At 39.7% G+C, this 21857-nt stretch overlaps 1 protein-coding gene across 4 annotated transcripts in view; it reads right to left on the reverse strand.

The window, feature by feature from the left end:
* LOC139115384 (uncharacterized) overlaps positions 1-21857 on the reverse strand; it is an 83425-nt gene that overhangs the window by 41330 nt on the left and 20238 nt on the right. For 3 of the 4 annotated variants that reach the window (XM_070677460.1, XM_070677461.1, XM_070677457.1), the window contains exons 8-13: positions 9075-10259; positions 6428-6841; positions 5339-5461; positions 3637-3759; positions 1389-1520; positions 455-565 (exon numbers count right to left, since the gene is read on the reverse strand). In XM_070677460.1, the coding sequence (XP_070533561.1) occupies positions 455-565; positions 1389-1520; positions 3637-3759; positions 5339-5461; positions 6428-6841; positions 9075-10259 (2088 nt within the window). The remainder of the gene's footprint in view (positions 1-454; positions 566-1388; positions 1521-3636; positions 3760-5338; positions 5462-6427; positions 6842-9074; positions 10260-21857) is intronic. The other variant, XM_070677458.1, reaches the window with a different exon arrangement.

Consider the following 21857-nt stretch of genomic DNA (forward strand, 5'->3'; position numbering starts at 1 on the left):
TTTGTGTTAGCGAGTCCATACGTTTGATTTGTAAAAATAGCATTTTATGTATGAAAATTTCAACTTGATGAAAACCCTGGAAATCATTTGCCTATCTCCTGAGTGATGGACCATTTTACTCATTAAATGTAAGTAATCCCGGTAAATAAAGCTAATATCACGACAATATTTTTGCAATCGGTAAAAATTATTTTGATCCATCCAAATCACACGAAAAGTAAAAATTCATGTGATAAATATATAATCGCATGGATTTTTTTATCTGTTTGATGTCATCGTATACGAGTTTTTTTGATTTTTTCAAGGAGCCGCACAACTTCTTCTAGAGATCTTTTCAGCTGATAAAGCCCTAAACTTTTAGGACGAAACGTGTCAACATTACCGACCCAATAAACATGAAATTTACAAAGCATTAGAAACATTAACTATTAACAGAATTGCCATATATACTTACGACAGTTTCTTTCGTCAAGAGCATCCGCACAATCTACTATGCCGTCACATAGGGATGTGAAACGGTCCACGCAAGTTGTATTTCCGCACCACAGTTCATGCGATGGACATGCTTAATTGAGAAAAAATATCACGTAGATATACATTCTTAACATAACCAAAAGATCAACTACATGAACTGCATTAAAAACAAATTTTTGTTCCGCTTGGTGAGTGACTTTGTTCCAGTATGCATAGTAATATGGTTAGTCCGTTCAGTTAGGAAACGGAAATTGAATTATTTTCATTTCGAGTTTAGGTACTCAATTGTTACTCCATGAATACTGCGACTGGTCGTGTTGATATTTTCGATTAAGGTAGTATGCGCCTCGAAAGTGAACGACTTAAAATTTTGCTCAAACTTTCCGTAAGGATTCTTTCAACCATTCTATTTCAAAATCAAGAATAAAAGTAGTCACCGTACAAACTTTGGTACCAGAGAAACAAATAACTCAAGATTTACTGATATTTAAAATTCAAAATGGCCACCATCACTGTGTTAACTCTATGGAGAAAAATAAACTTTTCGAATTTCGAAAAACTACGCCGGTGAAAAGTTTATTTATACGAAGAGCTTTAAAATGGACCCCACAAGTGGTATATCAGAAAAGAATTGCAAAAATTTGAGAGTGCGAACATCTGTCCCCGAGGCGGGTTCTACCTTAAAAGCAAAATAGAGAAACGATATGATCACTTCTGGCTCTGCCATTGACTAGAACGAAATCGGTAAAATGCCAAATCATAATCTCAAGTTCACACCAGAATTTCAGCGACGGTTTCTTTTGAAAGGTCACCAGTTCTACACAGTTTTGATTGTGCGCCAGTTTTAGGTTGACTCACGGTTGTTATGCTTTCGTGACAAAAGTGAATGCTACATGTAATTTCGTTCAGCAAACCTGGGGAACATCCTTGTTCATCATGGCCACCAGGACAGTCTTCAATGCCGTCGCACAACTGCCCTCTAATGGTACATTTGGGAATTTCTCCTACAGCTGCAGGGCACATGTAATGGTAATATCCCAGACAGTCTATGAAACAGCAATAATGAAAATAAAGAGTTATACCAGGACCTTCCAAAAAAGAGGGTCTTTGCCCCTGTATCACCCCTATTTGTAACAATCAACCCTATTTGTAACAAAACCTAATTTTCAAAAAAAAAATGGTCATATTTGTTGAAATTTTGATGAAATATGCATTTTTTTATGTTCGGGGGCAATTTTCTTTTTTTCCTTCTCGAAACTCATTTTGTCTGAAACTACTTTTGTTACAAATTGGGTTGATTGTTACAAATAGGGGTGACGTGACAACGCTATTTGTATCAATCAACCCTATTTGTAACAATCAAACCTATTTGTAACAAAAGTTAACCAAATTTGTAACAAAACTTAATTTTCAAAAAAACTTGGCCGTATTTGTTGAAATCTTGATGAAATATACATATTTGTATTTTTGGGAACGATTTTATTTCTATACTCATTTTTTCCGAAACTGCTCGTTAGATAAAATTTCGTTGTGCAGGTTGCTAGGGATAAGAGGCCTACTCGTAAGATATAATCAAGACGTGCAGATACATGCCAGAAGGTTGTTTGGGGGCAATTTTCACTAATTTCGGTCAAAAATGTTCAGAAATCTTGTTTTCTGACAGCAATCATACTAACCCTGTATGGGGTTAACTTTTGTTACAAATTGGGTTGATTGTTACAAATAGGGGTGACGTGTCAACCCTATTTGTTACAAATAGGGTTGGTTCTTACAAATAGGGGTGATACAGCCCCTTCAGAGACTTTGGCCTTGTACATGACACTCCTGGGTTGACAGTCACATTTCAACAGACAAGAAAACTTATCCCGGCCATTACAAACAGTTTATCGATTATTTGGTCTCTCAAGAACACGGACCAGGACTTTGATATATATTCTATTATATCATACCAGTATATTGATGACGCAAATGCAGTGATCTGATTGGTCGAGACGCGAAAAGAACCGTGGTATATTGGCGATATACCACGGCTAGCATACGCGCGAGCTCTCAGCTTGAGCAAAATTCCTTTTATGACGTTCCACGCCATAATTTCAATATACTGTTATGATATAATAGCAATAAATCACACCAAGCGACGATATACCACTCAATTTTGACCAGTTCACTTCATATATGCACTCGCTATCGCTCGTGCATATATGTCGTGAACTGGTCAAAATCTCGTGGTATACCATCGCTGGGTGTGCTTTATTGCTGAAATATAATCTATCGGAAAAGCTTCACAAAATCAATGCTACAATTCTAAGCTGCTAAACAAACGGTCTGGGTTGGTTTCAAAGTGTCGCCATCAAAAAAAATATTTACCGAATTCAAACACCACCGATAAAAAGTAATAATATCTGGTACTTAAGTTTCATATATCCTGCAATTTTGCAATGATTCTTAGCAACACTCTCATTTATATGTTTGGGACGTACCATTCTATTTGTAGGTGGTGTTAAAATTTGATAAATAATACTTGTTTTGGTGGCGACATTTTGAAACCAACTCAGAGCGTTTGTTTAACATCATTGATAATGTGCAGCTTTTCTGATACACAAAGATTACATCGCTTGCTTATGTTAGAGTAGCTCGATGCTTTGTCAATAATTGACCACGAAATGTCAAAGACTTGGTGGTCCTTACTTATAAGTTCCATGTTGTCTTATTTCTTGGGACTGCGCAATCAATGAACCTCTACACACTGTGACATTACTTTCACTACAAAAAGCAATCTGTCGAGCACTAATAATAGCGACTACTAATAATAATAATAGCGACTTCAACGATAGTGAATCAATTCACAATAAAGATGGCACATTATCAGAATTCCGCCGATGAAACTAATCATTCATGGCTGAAATACCTATAGCCGTGAACAGTTAGAAGGCCACCCTTACTTGATATGTCAATTCCACAGAAGTACTTGGATGATGTCATTATTATACACAACAGAAACTGGACACTACATTGCGTACAGGATCTGGCTGCCAGTATGGCTGATATGCGACATATTTAATACTTTCTCATACCATTAATTTATTGTCTTTTCTTCCAAATGATTAAACAGTAATGTAAAAACATGGTGACACTCCTCTAAGAGAAAAAAATATACATCACCTTGGTCACAATCAGTTTCATCGGATCCGTCGATGCAGTCCTTCACGCCATCGCATACCTTGCCAAAGGAGACACAACTACCGTTAGAGCAAGTATAACTATTGTATTCCAAGAGCAGACAGGCTGAAAAAGAAAGCGAATAAGGCAATGCATCATACATCTCGTAAAGGCGTTGTTTATTGAGTTGTATAAAGGTGGATCGTAAAGGCGTTGTTTATTGAGTTGTAAAGGTGGACTACACTCATTAAGTAGGAGCAACATCACGTCTGATATAAGGGTAAATAGTGACAATGCCGTATTATCTTTAAAGATAAAGACTGTCAGTAAATAATTTAACACAGTACATTTCATATATCATTGGATTACTGCATCTTTGGAAATGCGTTTGAGAATACTTGTGGTGCTTACAAAGTTTAACCTGACATCTAACCATCTTGTGCATGCCAATATGGAAGGTTTCAGACAAACTTCAATATTTACTTTACTTTCATCTTTTACTCCCTCGGAGTTTTCCAAAAATAGTCATGTTTAATAATCTTACTGCGAGGCAACAAGACAAGCACATTAATCAATAGACCCTTGACCTTCATCGTCTTTTGTTGAACATGCTTCGGCCAACGACACTGGTAAGGATCCTGTAATTGAACTAATTCTGTAATCTGAGATGCCTGCCACACCAAAATCATGGTGAAGGGGGTAGAGCACTGCACTTTCGTTTGCAGGACAGTGAGATCGAGACTGGAGCATGTTGTAGTGTGCTTCTAAAGAACACCCACTTCTCGTTTGTTCTCCATTCCCATAAGTACCCAATCCTTTGATTTGGTTCCTGCCAGTTTGGTGAGCAATAAAATGACCGTAGAAGGCATTTTCTAGTAACGAATATGATTCATATTTTCACCAGTCTATCTGATTTTGGGGCTGTCCTCTTGGCTACTTGCAGTGAAAGGACTTTGGAGTTCTTTCACTGTTCATCAATCTTATCGTCCAAAGAATGAAGGAAAAACCTTCTATAGCAAACAAACGCATATTTTGTATGACTGTATCCGAATAGAACAATGAGACTCAGTGTTGTTTAATGTTTTCGAGACTGAGAGTGGACCGTTACTTACTTAGCCCAAGCCAAAAAAAAGACAACTCACAAACTTACTTAAGTTTATATGAGTCCTTCAAACCGAGAATACGGGAATCAGTGACAATTTATTCACTGTGTTTGAGAAGGGAAACGTGACTATAATAAGTTTCCCCATTGGTCTTGCCAACACAAGTTCCATTGGTCTTGCCAACACAAGGTACATACGTGTAACATATGCACAAATACAAGACTTAAAGGTGTGCTGTCACCAGTTCCAATTTTGCAACAGTTACCATGGAAAGAGAAAATCTAACCAATCACAGATTTTAAGCGGGAGGCCGCTATTTAAAAACAGCGCCCTCACATGGTCATTTTTAATACCAAGGAACGCCCCTTTGACCATATATAGGCATAGTGAGACTACAGGTGACTGTATACCTTTAACATAAACAAAACGTATAAAGAAGATGAACACAAGGTATTTCCACATGATTCACTATTTGGGAAGAAGGAGATGAAACTGTTACGTATACTTACAAACGACAAACGTAAAATGAATGAAACCTTGCATGTCATTGTCGGCTTAATGCGAGTTTAATGATTTTCTTTGATTGATAAAAAAGGCCTTACCATTGCAATTTAGCTCATCAAGACCATTTGAACAGTCGTTGTCTCCATCACAGGTAAACAAAAACGGGATGCATAATCCATTTTGGCAATCAAACTCTAAGATCGAGCATTTGCTCGTGCCATCTGCAGATTTAAAAAATATCATATAAGTTTGTATGCAAAAAAACGAATAATGTATGTGAACTCATTATTCATTGTCGATTGAACTAACTTTGTCACTTAGCAACAGATATGCATAACATTTATTATGAATACATAACAACTAAATCAAGAAGATTTGTGTTTACTGAAAGTTATTTTAATTTTCAAATTTTCGGTGTTGGTCGCATGCAAGTATTTCCTGAGTCTCTGATACCTCATCAATAAAACAAAATCTTTAAGACGTCTAGTTTTAAAAATCTAACCTCTGTTCGAAACGGGATGCCCCACAGCAACCCCTGTAATAAACTGTGCGAGATGTATGGCTCCCACTACATCAATAAATTACAAGTATCGCAGGAATTTACATAAACTATATATACAAATGTATATCAGAAACGACGATGATGGCAATGTCATTACATATGGCAAACGTCAGTTGTACGCCGAAATAGAACATATCAAGTTTGCAGACTCTTGTATTTATGATAAGGCGAAACGAAGTCATCAATTTTTCACAAGATTTCCACCCAATTGTGTACATATCAACAACATAAACATAAACTATTACTAGCACTTCTATCGTAGTATTACAAAGTCCGACAAGTCAGTCTCTCTCTCTCTCTCTCTCTCTCTCTCTCTCTCTCTCTCTCTCTCTCATTTTGATGTAAACATATATGACAGAGCGAACCAGACAGCCAGTCAGCCAGTCAGATAACTAACAAGATAGATAGATAGATAGATAGATAGATAGATAGATAGATAGATAGATAGATAGATAGATGGATAGATAGATAGTTGAATGGATGGTTAGATAGATAAATATTAGTAGGAAGTACACATTGCAGGATCTCTGTTTTTCTTACAATAAAATACTGCGGGATTGCACTCCAAATCATTGCAATCAATCAGTTTAAAAATTCTTGTGAGGTTGATGCTTTACACACTTACTATTACAGTTGGGAACTTCATCGTCTGTTACTGTGGCGTACTCTAAGAATTCACCACGCTCGTTGACACACCAGCATTCCCTTTCCATTCGGACGTTGGTCATGCACTGGATCTCAGTGAACTCGCCATCTCTAGTGCACTGAGGCACCCAGCAGGAACCAAAGGCATTGACATCACATTTCTGTTGCTCCTGGACACGTTTGATGAAACACACGCCGGAATGCTCAACCTGGGGAATGATTGCAGGTTGCGTGGCCATTCTTGTTGAAAGGATATTGCCAGGTATCCATCCTGCCGTTTTATCGTCAACTTCCGTTGACTCAGTAGTGTTGATTTTACGTCCCTCTGTTGTTGAAACAGCACTGGTGCTCATCGCTTCTTTTGTGTATGTCGAGTAACCGCTTGTTGCTAACTCTGTCAATTAAATCAAACAGAAGACATTCTTGTTATATTTTTTGCCAAACAAAGCCGAGAAGTGGATTTATGTAATTTCACAAGAGACGTCGGTTAACTAGAAACCAGTCATGTCTCAATGTTGGGAGAGGCACACACCTTCTCATATTTGCACTATGTACGCTTCAAACGTTGAAGGTTATTTGGTGATGGACCATTATTCATGGGCAATGTGGTTAACATACTCACCACAATTTTCCTGTTTACGTTCCAAAGTTTGAAGCGGAATGTTTTACTAATGTACACACTGATAGGTACCTTCCACATTTTTTGAATTCAGAATGGCTGACTTTTTTGGAATATTTGCAACGCAGATTCCTTTTCATACCAATGTGCAAACATTTGGCAGGTTAGTTTACCAGTGACTGATTACAGCCCTCTTGCATGACGATATCAAGAAAACATCAACCACAAATATATTTTATCTGATAGTTTGTTGGACTTCTAGAAGAGCGATAATTTTTTTTTGCAATCAAACTCATCCGGCTGATTTAGAGGAAAAATGTATAAGCATTAACATCCGTACACTTTTATAAGGTTATCGATGTCTATCTGTATGAGCAAAGATTAGATTTTTTCCAAGTACCGATCAACTGTGATCCACAGAGAAGAATCGTCCATGACGTAAGTATGGTATAAGATCAAAAATCAATGTATCAATTTTGCAGGAAACATATTTTTGTAGGCAAGCTTCGAATTCCGTAAGGTTTAGTACGCCGTGGGGCTTTAAAGTTAAAAATGTATACGTGTTATCGCGTGACATATGCATTCTAGGATTATATGCACGATACGTCATTGTACGCTAATCGACAGGATACAGGTTTGGTTGTATTGAGGTCGATCGCTCAGGAAAAAAAATTCCAAATGTTTTTTGGATGACCTTAGATGACCTTTGACCTACGCCTTCCTACCGTAACAACTGGAAAAGATACAGCTCTGGTATTTGGTGCCTTTAGCCTCATAGTGAAGGAGTTCACTTTAACCGCTTTCCGACCTCATTAATTATACAGACTAACCGATAGGGTTAGAGTTTTGTTTTGGATTGATTCTGATCAGTAGATGACAATTTTTTCCTACTTTGACGGATATGTGTGAACTGTAAATGGCCATTCATTCAAACCCTTGCTTGCTTTCGATGCTCGGACCTTCTTTTAGCCATTGCAGAAGGAAGAAGGCGGAACATTAACCCATCAGCCAAACATTGTATTTTATGTAATGAGGGTGATGTAAAAGATAAGTATCATTTTATGTTAATTTTTCCTCTTTATAACACTACGATGCGTGAGCACACACAGCGAAAATAGGCCTTTCTATTTTGTGAACTAAAGCATGTCTGAAGAAAATTAAAGACTCTGAAAAATCAGCCAAGGGCCAAAATAATTGCGAAGTATGATTTGATGTTGTATTGTATGGTGGGCTGCTTAAAGCCCCTGTAGCTGTAACTCTTGAAATTTGTCGACCTGAAAAAGGCTTTCTTTTTTCTCTGGTTTTCTTTAAATTCTACAGATTTAAAGGATATAGTCTTTTACCAGTGAAAAATTGGACAAGTAAATTTAAATTTTAACCGTTATTTTGATTTCCCGCCATTTTTAAAAATCGGTAATATTACAAAGAAAACATAGCACATGGTGTCCCAGTGGAAAACATTCAGCACTATGCATTATATTGGACTACTCTGTTGTTTCTGTGAAGATTCCAATGCATATATGCACTGCGTACTGTGTTTTTGCTTTATTTGCATGAGGGCGCCATTTTATGTTTGGGCAAACATTTATTATTTATCTTGCTCAAAATTGCACATGTAGTCCCAGTGGACAGTTTATTCAACCTGTATAAACACCCCTCAATGAGTACATTCCCATGAACTTGTTTTAGTTTGGAAGTAAAATCACAAAAATAATGCGAAAAAGATACAGCTATCGGGCCTTTAAGGTTAAAAGCCTATTGTCAAGCAGTTAACGCCCTAGCGTAAACTTCTAATGTACACTTAGTCTGGAAATTCTATCAAAGTTTCTCACTGTGTTCCGATAGTGTGAGGAAGTGCCTATTCCTCGTGTTTCAAGGAACAAAACTATAAACTTGACCTCCAATGATGAAAGAAACTGACAAAAGTAAAAGAAAATTGATTAATTTTTCCCTTGAACAAAACCAGCTAATAATAATAGTAGCTTAATAATATGAGTAAGCGACGTACCTGTCCACTGTGTATTCTCCTTAGCAGTGGAATTATGATGACGGTCTGGTGTAGTAGGATACTGTGAGATAGATACGTTAGATGTGTCTGTTGCTGTCGAAGAAGTAATGTCTAAGTTAGATGTTTTGAAACTTGACTTGGTGAAATATTTCGAGGTAGGTAAATCTGATTCGCCCGTTGCTGCTCTTGTTGTTGTAGGCGTTGTAGTGTCTCCTGTTGGCGTGGTGTTGTACTCGTTGAGATCTATGGTAGAAGGGTGGCCTAACGCCGATGCTTCTGAACCGGCTATTGTAGTGGAAGCTGTTGAGATGTTCGCTGTGGTTTCAGTAATGTAGTCATGACGGGTGTCTGGTGTTATTGGGTTTCCTAAGCTGGATGCTGCCGATTCGTCCATTGTGGTATTTGAATTCCCTTGCCCCGCTGTGGCATTAGTGCCATTACCAAGACGGAATTCCGTCGTTGTAGGATATACTGAAGTAGATGAATTTGATTTTTCAGTTGTACTATTAAACGTTACGTTGTCTTCTGTGGTTTTAGAGACATAATAATAACTGGCTTCTGTTGAAATGGGGTGTTTTGAGATAGCTGTCTGTAATTCGTCAACCGTGGTGTTGGAAGTTTCGCTGTCGACTGTTATTTTCATGTTGTCATCGTGGCGCAGACTTGGTATAGTAGGGTATTTTGTTGTAAATGCGCTTGACTCGCTCGTTACAGTGTCAGGTTTCGTGCCATTTACTCTTGGTCTGCCCAAAAGGTCTTCGATGAGGTCTTTTATGATAGGCTTGTATGAAGAAGTTGTCTCTAATTCTGCCATTGTGGTGTTAGAAGTTGTGTTGACTATCGTAGTTTCAGTGATGTAATCGTTACGAACGTCCACCGTAGTTGGGTACTTTATGGTAGAGAGCCAGTCGGTTTTGTTCATAGAAACTTTAGTGTCTGATTCAAATGCGGAGCAATTTGGTCGTTTTTCCCGAGTGAAAGTCCCTTCGATGGTAAATCCATTGTCGTCGATACACCAGCAGTATTGTAGAAGCTGTATCCGCAAACATTGGATCGGTTCAAATCCACCATACTCGTCACACGTTGCGATCCAACAGTTCATGGACGGAGAACCAATGAGTCTGCACTGCAACTGAGACGCATGGTGCTTCTGTACGCACAAAGGAGGTATCTCGATCTCCGTTTCTGAAACAGAACAGGACATAGGTTGTTTTCTACAAAGCTAGCCGTCAAAATGAATTCAAAGTTAGATATTGTGAGAGGTACACTCATTACTGGTCCATTGCGGAGTCACCTGGAACGTTTGTATCACTTGTTCAACATGGCATGACTAGCCTCATCTTCGCTTGCCAAGGTCTCCGCTACGGGCAGCTGGATGCTTCCCGAAATCAGACCTTGGCTGATAGACCCCCTAGATCGTGTTTTTTAAAGCGCCACCACACGAATGTATGTGACCAGTAAATAGCCAATCAGATAATCGGTTACTACGAATGTTGTAGTATAGGTCTTTTCCCCACGTTTTTTTGGTGTTACATTTACAGGTATTCGTGGTCACTGTTTACATTTCATGCTACTGAAATCTACTGCTGAAATAACTGATGTGTGCAAAACGTCAAAACAAAGGCCCAGCCGCCAGTGCGTCTTACTGCAAGATATTCCCAGCTGTTGCTCAACTTGTAAGGTGAAAACATCAACCCGCCACACTCAAAAGATCGTGGCGCGAAATAGAAATGTTCTGCCCACCGAAGCAAATCTGTTAAACCACTCCTCCAATTTTGACCTCAAAAATTCACGATAAACCCATTGCGCAGACGTTGTACATGTTCAGACATTGTGGTCCTGTCAACTGGCGCGACCGGCAGCTATTCTGTTGTTCATATTTTGGGGCAATTGTAAAAATTGTGAGACGATGAACAGGATTTACCCGAACAGAGCATCGACACTCCGCGGGAGATAAAAACTAGAAGCATGGCTCGAAAACATTGACTAGGACTTTGTGAAATATGCAAGAACTGGAAGTCAAAGAACCGGATTTTGTTTGGATGTTGTTTAGAAAAAAATCACATATTCATCACAGTAAGCAATATACTCATCGGTGAATTTCATAGACTACAAGCGTCAGTTTTTTCAAAGTCATCTTCTGCACTATCGCCATATTCGTCGATTTTTTTTTCTTTGAGAGATATCTAATGCTTCACACGATTCAAAGCGTTGCCATACATTTCGTAACCCACGATCACTGAAACGGAACTTTTCGCCACCTCTCTGAATGACGAGAAAATCGCCCGTAACTTTATCCCCCCACGCAGTAAGATTTCCATGCATGACAATCAAATCCTGTAACTCGGGCACGATTGCCTTCCCACTCCTAAATCTCCGTTTGAGCCATTAGGGTGTCACAGGACGAAGGTAAACCAGAGACTTGGTTCAAGTCGGTGAATTTTCAAAAAAGAAAATGATTTGTAAAAGTTCCTCTTGTAAAATTTGGTAGCGATCGAACGCGTTTTTATTTAGTCTGTGCAGCTATAGCAGAAGTGAGTTAGTTTGTGGCAGGTAAAACTTCCCTGTATCGCGTTCACCCCACTCAACGCGTTCACATAATCCTACTCACACATTTCACATGAAAATAGAACACAGATCATAGCATTCCAGACGTTCACCCAACTTACATGTTCACAATCACGCACTTGAACCAAGTCTAGTAAACCAGTAAGTAAATCGAGAGGAAAGCTGTGCACAAACAGAGCGTGGTCGGCGTTGGGAAGGTAGGCGTGGTTTTATCTTTGAGTGTAACGCGTGCTCTGATTGGTCCGCCTGATTTTCTAATTCCATCAAACTCCTTAACGCAAAATAGTGGGGGTATCCCGCACGGCGTGGTTAGTGGAAGACTCCTGTCTGGCTAACGCCGTGCGAGCGGACGATGGACTAGCCTTGACAGATAACAACCTTGCGGGATCAACCAAAAGGAAAGATATCCTCAGATATTTTCAGTGCTTTGTGTCGGCCAGGCTATAACTTTGGATTTCAAAATACTTTGTTTTGGGGACGCAGAAGAAGACACTGTACATAATATCAATAGCAAAAATAAATTCAATGTAAGGCGAGAAAAAAAAAATTATCTGTTCAACGGGCCCGACCGACCCATATTTGGACCACTCCACATTTTTCTTTTTTTTCCCCCGAAATCTTTACGAATCTGAAGAAACGCGGAGATGTTATTCAGTGAACATCTGTCTGTAAGATGAATGACCTTCACATTTTCGATGACATTGACTTGAGTGAGATTGATACAGGCTATGATTTGAAGAGTAAAGGTGGAAGCGCATCACAAACATTTGGTCAAGGTGAAGGGCAGGGTTACGCCGTGGAAAATAAACTATTACGCCACGTGTTCCGTATAGCTTAGACACTCTGTACTGTATTGTTTCACCGGCGTTTATTTCACGTCCAATGGTGTACAGTCTATATTTTCTAGTGTTCTATTTTCAGTGTTCCTTGAAAATTCTTTATTGTTCTTGAGTTATCACTCGTTCCGATTTTCGTCATGGCTTTCTCCTATCGAATGTGTGATTGTAAGCAGCAGTTCTCACTGCAGGACGGACATGATTTGTGTTCCCGTTGTCGAGACTGCACAAGGAGTCAACCTTGTGACATTTGTTTGACTTGGACACAGGAAGAATGGTCTAATTTCGCTCCCTCGTTCGACGACGTCACCCCGGACATTCCCGGGGCTGATCCGTCAGTTTCTGAGTCGCGAGTTTTGTTGGAATGCACCGTGCTCATATGGCTGGTGACACCAACACAGAAATTGGCTCCGTTAGATTCAGGTGCCGCCAACGAAGCTGTTCGTGCAAAAAGGTGTTCGTGCGAAGTTTTTCAGTGGGCGGGCAGATTTCAAAACTAATGAGCGGGAGGGGAGAAAATATCGATATTTATTGTAGGCGGGGAAGAAATTTCATTACTTCCAGCAGGCAGGGAGAACATTTTTGACAGTGGGCACCGGAAAATACTTGAGGGAGGGGAAAGCTGCGTGCTTAATAGAACCTAACTAGAGGGGGGGCAATGTTCCAAGGTATACTGCTAACTGCTTGCATGGTTTTGTGTTGATCTGGGTTGCCTAGTGGGCATCTAGTTGGCAATGGGGAATTCAGTAGTGGGGAGAGGGCAGCGGGGAGCTTGAATTGTTGTGAGGAGTGGGGAGCGGGCAGACTGTAGATACCGGAGGGCAGTGGGCATCAAAATTCAGTGGGAGAGCACATTTTCAGTGTATACCAGTGGGAGGGCAGTTACGAACAGCTCTCACTTTCCCTCCAAATTTCGGTCTGGGTCAAAAATAAGAAAAATCGGTATATCAGCCTTCAAAACAGGGTTTTGTGATGATTTTGAGAAATTCATGAAATTTACCTGTTGGCGGCACCTGTAGATTGAACTGTAGAAGTGAAGGCAAAGAAGCTGTTGTGAGACAACCAACCCATGTTAATAAAAAATTGAAAAAATCATGAACGTACTAAACAACATATCCAATATATGTTATGTGACTAAGAAAAAGCATGAAACACACAAAAAGTGTTTATATTATATGTTCTGTTTAAGAAAAACCAAAAAAAAATAAATTCAAAACCAAAAAAAAATAAATTCAAAAAAAAAAAAAAATCCGACCTACCTACCCAACTTTGAAGTCATCCCGCCCGTTGAACAGCTTTTTTTTTTTTTTGGCCTAAAGAGCAAATTTCTTTTAATGGGGCATTTATTGAAGCTACATACATAATTCAGTGTGGAGGTACAGGCTATTTCGCGCATATGCAAGTGAGGAGGCAGGAACAACTCTATTTTCCCCTCCAAATTTTTAGGTCAAGGCATTATGTCAGCCTTTGAAACATGTTTCGTGACGATTTTGAGCTCACTTGTTAACGCGTGGGCTAATGTCAAAGCGATGTCTGTCTGTCCGTGTGTGTGTGTGTGTGTGTGTGTGTGTGTCTGTCTGTCTGTCTGTCTGTCTGTCTGTCTGTCTGTCTGTTTACACGATAACTCAAAAACGCCTGAACAGATTCAAGTAAGATTTGGTACACAGGTACCATATGCTACTTGCAAGAACTGATTAGATTTTGATTAGTATCGCTTGCATATTAATGAAGTTATGACATATCATTTTTTCAATACAAAGTTATGACATATCATTTTTTCAATATAATGGCCTCCCTATGGAGATAGTAATGACAGTGTTGACATATATCAAGAAACACCTCACAAAATTTCTTGAAACTTTTCACAGATGACAATCTCAGAACATTATGATAATACTGTGAGTGTCATGTCAATTATCTGCTCATTTGCATATTTAATGAACTTTTTATATTAGTGACATAACTCTGAAATTCCTCCGCCAAAGTTGATGATGTGTGCAACAAATATTGATCTGATATACACCTAATTACACTTAGAAGCATCGGGCAGTGTCAAGTTAATAAATAGCTCATTTGCATATTTTATGAAGTTTTATAATTAGTAAAGTAAACGTGGGCAACTGGGATTAAGTAAGAATTTTACACCCATTTTATTCATTTATCTACATGAAGCGAAGGAAAAATTAACCATCCATGTAACTAAAGTGTGACCCTGACCTATATACGAACTCACGCATGCGCAGCAGTGCATTGTCCTGAACTAAGCAGGGAAATTCCCTGCTGAGCATGTTTATACACGTTCCGAAGGTGGGAAGGTGGGAAATTCCGTGTGAGTCAACCGGGTCATCAAACTAGCCTATATAAAGGAGCCCCGTTGTCAGTCCGGCCGGCCGGTCGCGGAGTCTAGCTGATGTTGAACACGAAGTTCCTATCGGGGCGAACTTGTTCACCTGATAGATAAAATTTTAGTAATTTCCTCTGAACTTAAAATGTGACGGAAGACCATTACTTCAAATAATATGAGACGTTTCAGATGAATGGTACTGATATCTAAAGTGTTCACTCTTTTATCTCTACGTACAAATGTAGTTCCTAAGTCGTTCTCTATTCTATTCCCACCAACAAAACATTCAATACTCATTTCCCCTCCCCGATCTTTATCAATACTTATGATAATATCACAAGTTGTTCTGTTATCTGTTTTCATAGCATAATATCCAACCAAATCGTCAAATTCATCTCCAGTAGCTAACTTTACACATCTAATGAGAACTGTACCATGTTGAAGTATTTTCATATTATCAGTCATCTGTGATTTACTGTCTGTAAAGTTAATTCAGCTGCCTCATCACCAACACTTTTAAGACCCAGTTTCTTTAAAGTTGTGTCCCAAAATAATCTAACTGGAACTCCGCTAGCTGTATACGAGCAATAATTCTCCCCCTCGTTTATCCACCTTCTTAGTGTATTATCTGCCTTCATTATTGTATTAAGAGGACTAATTTTAAGGTGAATCGGTATACCAAGAAGTGCAATGTATGGATTCGTAGGAGTAAGCCAACTACGAAAATCTAACAATTTATATTTGTTTACATTGCTATCAAAATAAATCACATTCGGAGTTCCTGGTGGTTCAGCAACACCTCCTGCAATTTCACTATCCAATATATCTAAGATGTTACGCGGCACATTATAAGGCATGAATTTCTGACTAGCCGAATCCCATGTCAGAGCAAAAGGAGTAGAATCATTCGAAGCCTTTGTGGCGTCAATTACAGTTTCATCAATGTCTTTAAGTTCGGAAAATTCTACAGCATGCTCGTGGGATTGCACCGCGGCATTGGCTAAAACGAAATATTTTCGCGGTCTTTATAACGAAGGACGTAATCCTTATTATGATTAGCAGCCATCTTAGTATTATTGTTAACTTTAACATCACTCAGATCTTCAAGCTCAAGATTTTGCATACGAATTGTACCTAGACCGAAGCCACTTGGATCAGACATACTCCGTAGGGACCTATATACAGTGAAAATTAAAATAATACCTTGTAATATACAATACACAGTCATGCTTCAGCAATAGGAATGACAGTTCTCGGTGCTGTATTAAATGCAACGGCATTCACAGGAGGAAATATTATCGGACAAAAGCTTTCTGGGAATGGTGAGGCTCTTATTGAAGAGAAAATTAGACATGATAAAGCATTAGAAAAATTTGAACATGATCGCAACGTCTGGTCAGAAAAAAGATTACTACAGGCTGACTGGGAAGAGAAAATCAAGCAAAGGATGCGCATGCTGCGGCAGAATTAAGAGATACAGATGCAGAAATCCTGGAAGAAGAAGCAGAAGCGGTGCAAAGCCGTTCCGAAGGCGAAGCAGTTCAATTCTCAGATTATTATCAACCCAGCCCTGAGCAAAAGAAATATGAGATGATCTATATTGCTGGAGGATTAGTCGTGGGATGGTTTATCTTCCGATAGGGTTACACCGGTAGGGGGCTCCTTCGGAACGCTTCAGAACGACTACAGCAATTCAATACAAAAGCTAATTGGCCAGTTATTGAAATCGATCATGTTCCCATCCTGATCTGTTATCCAGATACGCATTGAATTCATGTAATCTCCCCTTTTCTCAATGGCATAGAAATTGCTCCGTTTTTAAAATCGTAAGTAACCTTTTCACTTATTTCTCTCGTATCCCGGATGGGAAGTATTTGTAAACAGTTCGATACTTTCCCCTGTATGTATCCTCCGGAGCCAAATGAAACATAATTTCCAGTAACATCGACTACATCTGAATGAACTATATATTTAGTGACTGTTAAGAAATCCACTTTCTTCGGACTCATAGTACTTTTTATAACTGGGTTGTTCTCAGGTTTATCTGAAAAGCCGACGACGTTGGCGAAGCTACCTGTGGCATTGAAATAGACTTTAATATCTTTAGCCAAAGTTAGATAAACATGGTTTGTCGGCAGATGTTTTTCAAAATTAATTTTTGCTTCAACCCGATTGCTTTGTTTAACGTATCGATATTGTAGTTACCTGGACGTATTGATTTAGTCTTCTTCGGTTGGTCACCTTCTTGATATTTTATTACATTATTCGTCGATGTTATGTTATGCCATGAATTATATAGTCCGCACTCTAGCAGTCTTATCTTCGTAAACTGTGTCGTGTCAATACAAGGGTAAAAATTAACAGTAACAGGTTCACCTGTTTTGCTTTCAATCCAAATGATCATCGTTGTACGTTGTATGTATATATTACTAAGTATAAATGTTCGATGAATAATATTCCGAAGGTGCCCATTACGAAGTATAAGGTTCTGCAGGAATAATATTTTTCTGTTCAAGGAGATCTTTGGTCGCAACCGCGGCAGCAGTCGCACCGCCTAATTTTGCCAAGCGAGTTAAATTTGGTCGACTTGGATCGCCAACCTCTATTTTCAGAAATTTGCTGGAGATCATAAGATATCCCATCGCAAGTCCTGCGATTACAATACCATCGTACATTGTGTTTACAACTGTTTTAGTATCCATGATTGCTGACTAGTATATAAAATAGAAAAATAAAAATAAAAAATATGGGGAGTTAATCCATCTCATACAATGTAGAGGAGCTGGAAACCTCTCCCTCCCCCTCCCCCTCCCCTCCTCTCGGAACCCCTGTCGGAACTGTTCCGGATGGAGCTGCTACGTGCTCTGTTTTTTCGCTTTCTGTGGAGGATCTTTCCGGACGGAACAAATATGCCGAGCACGCCCCAATATAGCCCTAATGCAGTCAATGAAACTCCCACAATTCCTAAAACAAGATAACATTTATTATACCAGCGTGAATTATTATCACACTGTTCTTTCATTGTAGGCGGTAGGTCTGCTACCGCATCAGTCCCCCCCTCCCCCCCTCCCTCCCCCTCCATTGCTTTTAGTTTCTTCTCCCTGTTTTGCCTGTTCCATTCCGCTAGTCGCTTCCCTGAAGCAACTCTCCCTGGATGCTTCGGCGGTAACGTCACTTTCTCTATGTTGCGCTGTGTCGGAGTCGGCGGAGTCGTTGCGGTGTGGGCTCCGTCGGCGGGGCTTCTGACGGAGTCCCTGGCGGAGCCGTTTGCTGAGTCGGCGAAGTTGAATCCATTATTTCAGGTACTATATAAACCCGATTTTTTTAAAATTTAAATGTTTACCCGTAATTAAACCGGTGGAAATTAGAGCAATCAGGGGCCCCCACGTGTACGCTATCCGTCCTGATAATCGTTTTATTTCACTGTTTAGAATAAAATCCTTTTTAAGATCAGTGGCATAGTTATCTCGATCATCGATTGGAACTACCTGACTGATTGCACGGGCTCCTAGATCGATGAAACTTTGAGTGATGGTATCACTTATAAGAGAACTGTATTTCGCTTCGTACATTTTGAAGGCTCGTGTTATGAATTCATCTTTCCACGTTTCCACTTCTCTAACTGTAAACTCCTTACCAAAAAATAACTTACTTTGACCACTTGCGATGACACAGAGTATTTTTTCACGTTTCGTCTCTATTATGGATTGAGCGTCCGACGCTGCGGTTGGCGCTGCCATATTTGCCGCTGCCGATGACTTTATTAAATTCTCCATTGTTTGCAGTATGTTATCTATTCTTAGTAAAAAATAAAAAATTCGTTTAAACCTGAATCCGAAATAAAGTATTAACATAGTCTGGAATGTTAGTACCCCTAACAGAACCGTACCGACAGGGATTCCGACAGGGATTCCGAGAAAATTCTCCTCCATTTAAATCTATCTGTATATAGAAACACGAATAATGAGTACAGACCTATTCCCAGTTGCTTTTCAATTGAATAAGACGAGCGTACCGACAGTACAGCATGCTGATACCCCCCCTTCAAACCGGACGGGGGAATAAAACCTATTCTCATGGACTTAGAAATATATGTAACGCCGACAGAAAAATTTACTTTTCATCCTCGGATGTGTTCAAAGATAACGTAATCACTCATCGAACAGCTAAAGAAAGTAATGTCTGGCTGGGCGGACCAAACATGAAATATTGGGACCAGCAACTGAATTTCGCTGTATGGTGCAGCACTACTGGTTGTGGTATATCATTCGCCCATCTCTTTGATAAGAAATTTCCGCCAAATACGATCATTCTGCCGTTTCCATGTATATTTTACAATACGTCGTATCCTTCACGAAATGGGCGTTGCACTTCCAGACGACCCTCTCCCCACCTTCAAAGCGGGCGACAATCCGTACAATCTCGTCCAATATGAACTTCTATGTACAGAATTTGGAAATATAAGCCCAACGAAGTCCGACTTTCGATATCGAAAAGGTCAAAATAAGGGTCTTGGTTATGGATATGAATATTACACTAATCGTGGCCCTGTTCGACAGCCAAAAGCGATATACAACGGTCATGACTTTTTCCTCTCCTCCGACGGAGGCGTTTTCTATACACATACAATTTTTGGAAAGAAAAAACATGTACTGCCCGACAAAGACAGACCACACTATTATTTCTTCCGAAATGATGGATCGGAGGGACAATACAATAGTTTCATTCCTCTGAAGGGAGACTGGACTAACAAAGGCCGGTCTCGCTCGCCTCAACGAAAGTCTTGAAGCCTACGTATATTGTATACTCGGCGCACAAGCGAATATTCGTAGTACCATTGTGGGTGATACTGGCAGTGCAGAGCAAGTAAGAAAAGAATTCGGCGTTCTCCTCGAAGATGAATTCGTAATACCGACAAAGTAATTAGTTATAGGCGATATCAAGACACAATAATGAATACTGGTGTCAAACTTGATATGGCAGTCTCACCCAATTTACTTCTCTTGCCGTCTGAAATGGTCATTCTTTCGGGCCCTTAATCTCAGGTTATAATAATGAATTGCAATACGCTACAGAATCTATGTCCTTCGGGTGAATGGTGATATAAACACGGAAGTTCGAGAAAGTGCTGTACACGAGATGGAGGGGAGGGATCCTTGAAGTGGCAGGACGAGCCCGGAGAGTCACCTCACAATGACACGACTCGGATTCGGTCCCCTCCCCTCCCCTCCCCGGAACGGGCAGCATCTACGACCAGCGTAGACCCTATTCACGAATATGGTAAAATTGGTTTGTTATCTTTAGCAATATTCATTACTATTGTAGGTACTGGAATAAAGTCACTAACTATATAGTTCATTCAGATGCTGTCGATGTGACTGGGTTTCATCTAACTCGAACCAGTAACTTAAAAGAACTAGAAGAAGAATCAGTTCATTAATTTACAGTATATAGATCCAGAGGAAATGTCAATATACGTAACCCCACCATTCAACATGATTATAACTGGACCGACATATTCTGGCAAAACAGAATTTATGTTGGACCTCCTCACCGGTCCGTACTTAAGGAAATTCGAATATGTGATATTCATTTGCCCAACATTCATGAATAATAAAGCGTATAATAGAAGATTCATTTTCACCGATGATAATGTGTTTATATTTCCAGTCGCGGACTCGATGCAGTGGATGATACATTAACCTACGTGCATAAAGAATGGGCCGGCACGAACACTTTAATAATCCTCGACGACTGCGCCTCGTCCAAAGATATGAAGAAGCGCAGTAACGTTTTAGTCCAACTTGGTTTCAGCGCAAGACATGACGGATTATCTGTCTGGGTTCTGACTCAACAATATACTAGTATTAGTAAACCATTTAGGGAAAACATACAGATGTTAGTACTATTTTACACACCGAACAAGATAGACAACAAAACTATTATAAAAGAATATGGAATGGAGGTGTCAGAACGGGAAGCCGTGGGCCTAATCAAGCAATTGAAAAGTAGACCATTCAGTAAACTAGTATTTCGTTTACGGCATCCGTATAGTATGAGATTTATAGAGGGTCCGGTGGCCGCCGATTTTGGTACTATATAGATTCCCTCCGTACGACATAAAATTATTCGTATAATATAGCAATTATGGAAGCTGAAGCCGAAGGTGACAACACCGAAGGAACTCTTAGAGAATTATATACAACCCGAAAACTGGTTTTGGAGGTGTACAAAAATTGTATGACGCAGCACGGACCAGCGGACTACACGTCACTAAGAAAGAGGTGAAGGACTGGTTAAAAACTCAGCTAACTTATAATCTACATAAACCGGTACCTCGTAGTCGTGGCGCGTTCCGAAGGGGCCGTCGCGTTTTTGTAACATCGATAGACTCTCAATGGCAAGCGGATCTCGTGGAATTCCCTCCCCCATTCGCAAAAGAGAACCGTAACATTCGATACATGCTAACAGTAATCGATGTACTCAGTAAATATGCATGGGCCAGGCCGATACAGTCAAAAACAGCGGATGATACATTACAGGCACTACAAGATGTGATTAAGAAATCTGGGAGAAGGCCCAACAAACTTCAGACAGATGAGGGACGGGAATTTACTAATCAAAAATGCAGGGGTGGCTCCAGGAGTCAGGCATTCATTGGTTTCACACCTACAGTGACAAAAAAGCTAGCGTCGTTGAACGTTTTAATCGGACCCTCAAGACGATGATGTGGAAATACTTTACATACAGACAGACACGTGAATGGCTTTCTATTCTACCCCACCTTCTCGAGAATTACAATAACACCGTTCACGGAAGTATCAAAATGAAACCCAGGGACGTAACAGAGGAGAACGATTGGCAGGCATTTTATACACTATTCGGTCCTGAGTTGGCAGCCGGGGGAGCCAACCCTGAATTCAAGCCGGGAGAACGGGTTCGAATTACAAAATACAAGACCACTTTTAAGAAAGGGTATTTACCAAATTGGACAGAGGAGATTTTCGTGGTTTCAAAAGTTGTGTACGCAGCTGG

This window comes from Ptychodera flava, chromosome 17, assembly GCF_041260155.1.
Source record: "Ptychodera flava strain L36383 chromosome 17, AS_Pfla_20210202, whole genome shotgun sequence".
In the NCBI taxonomy this organism is placed as follows: Eukaryota; Metazoa; Hemichordata; class Enteropneusta; family Ptychoderidae; genus Ptychodera; species Ptychodera flava.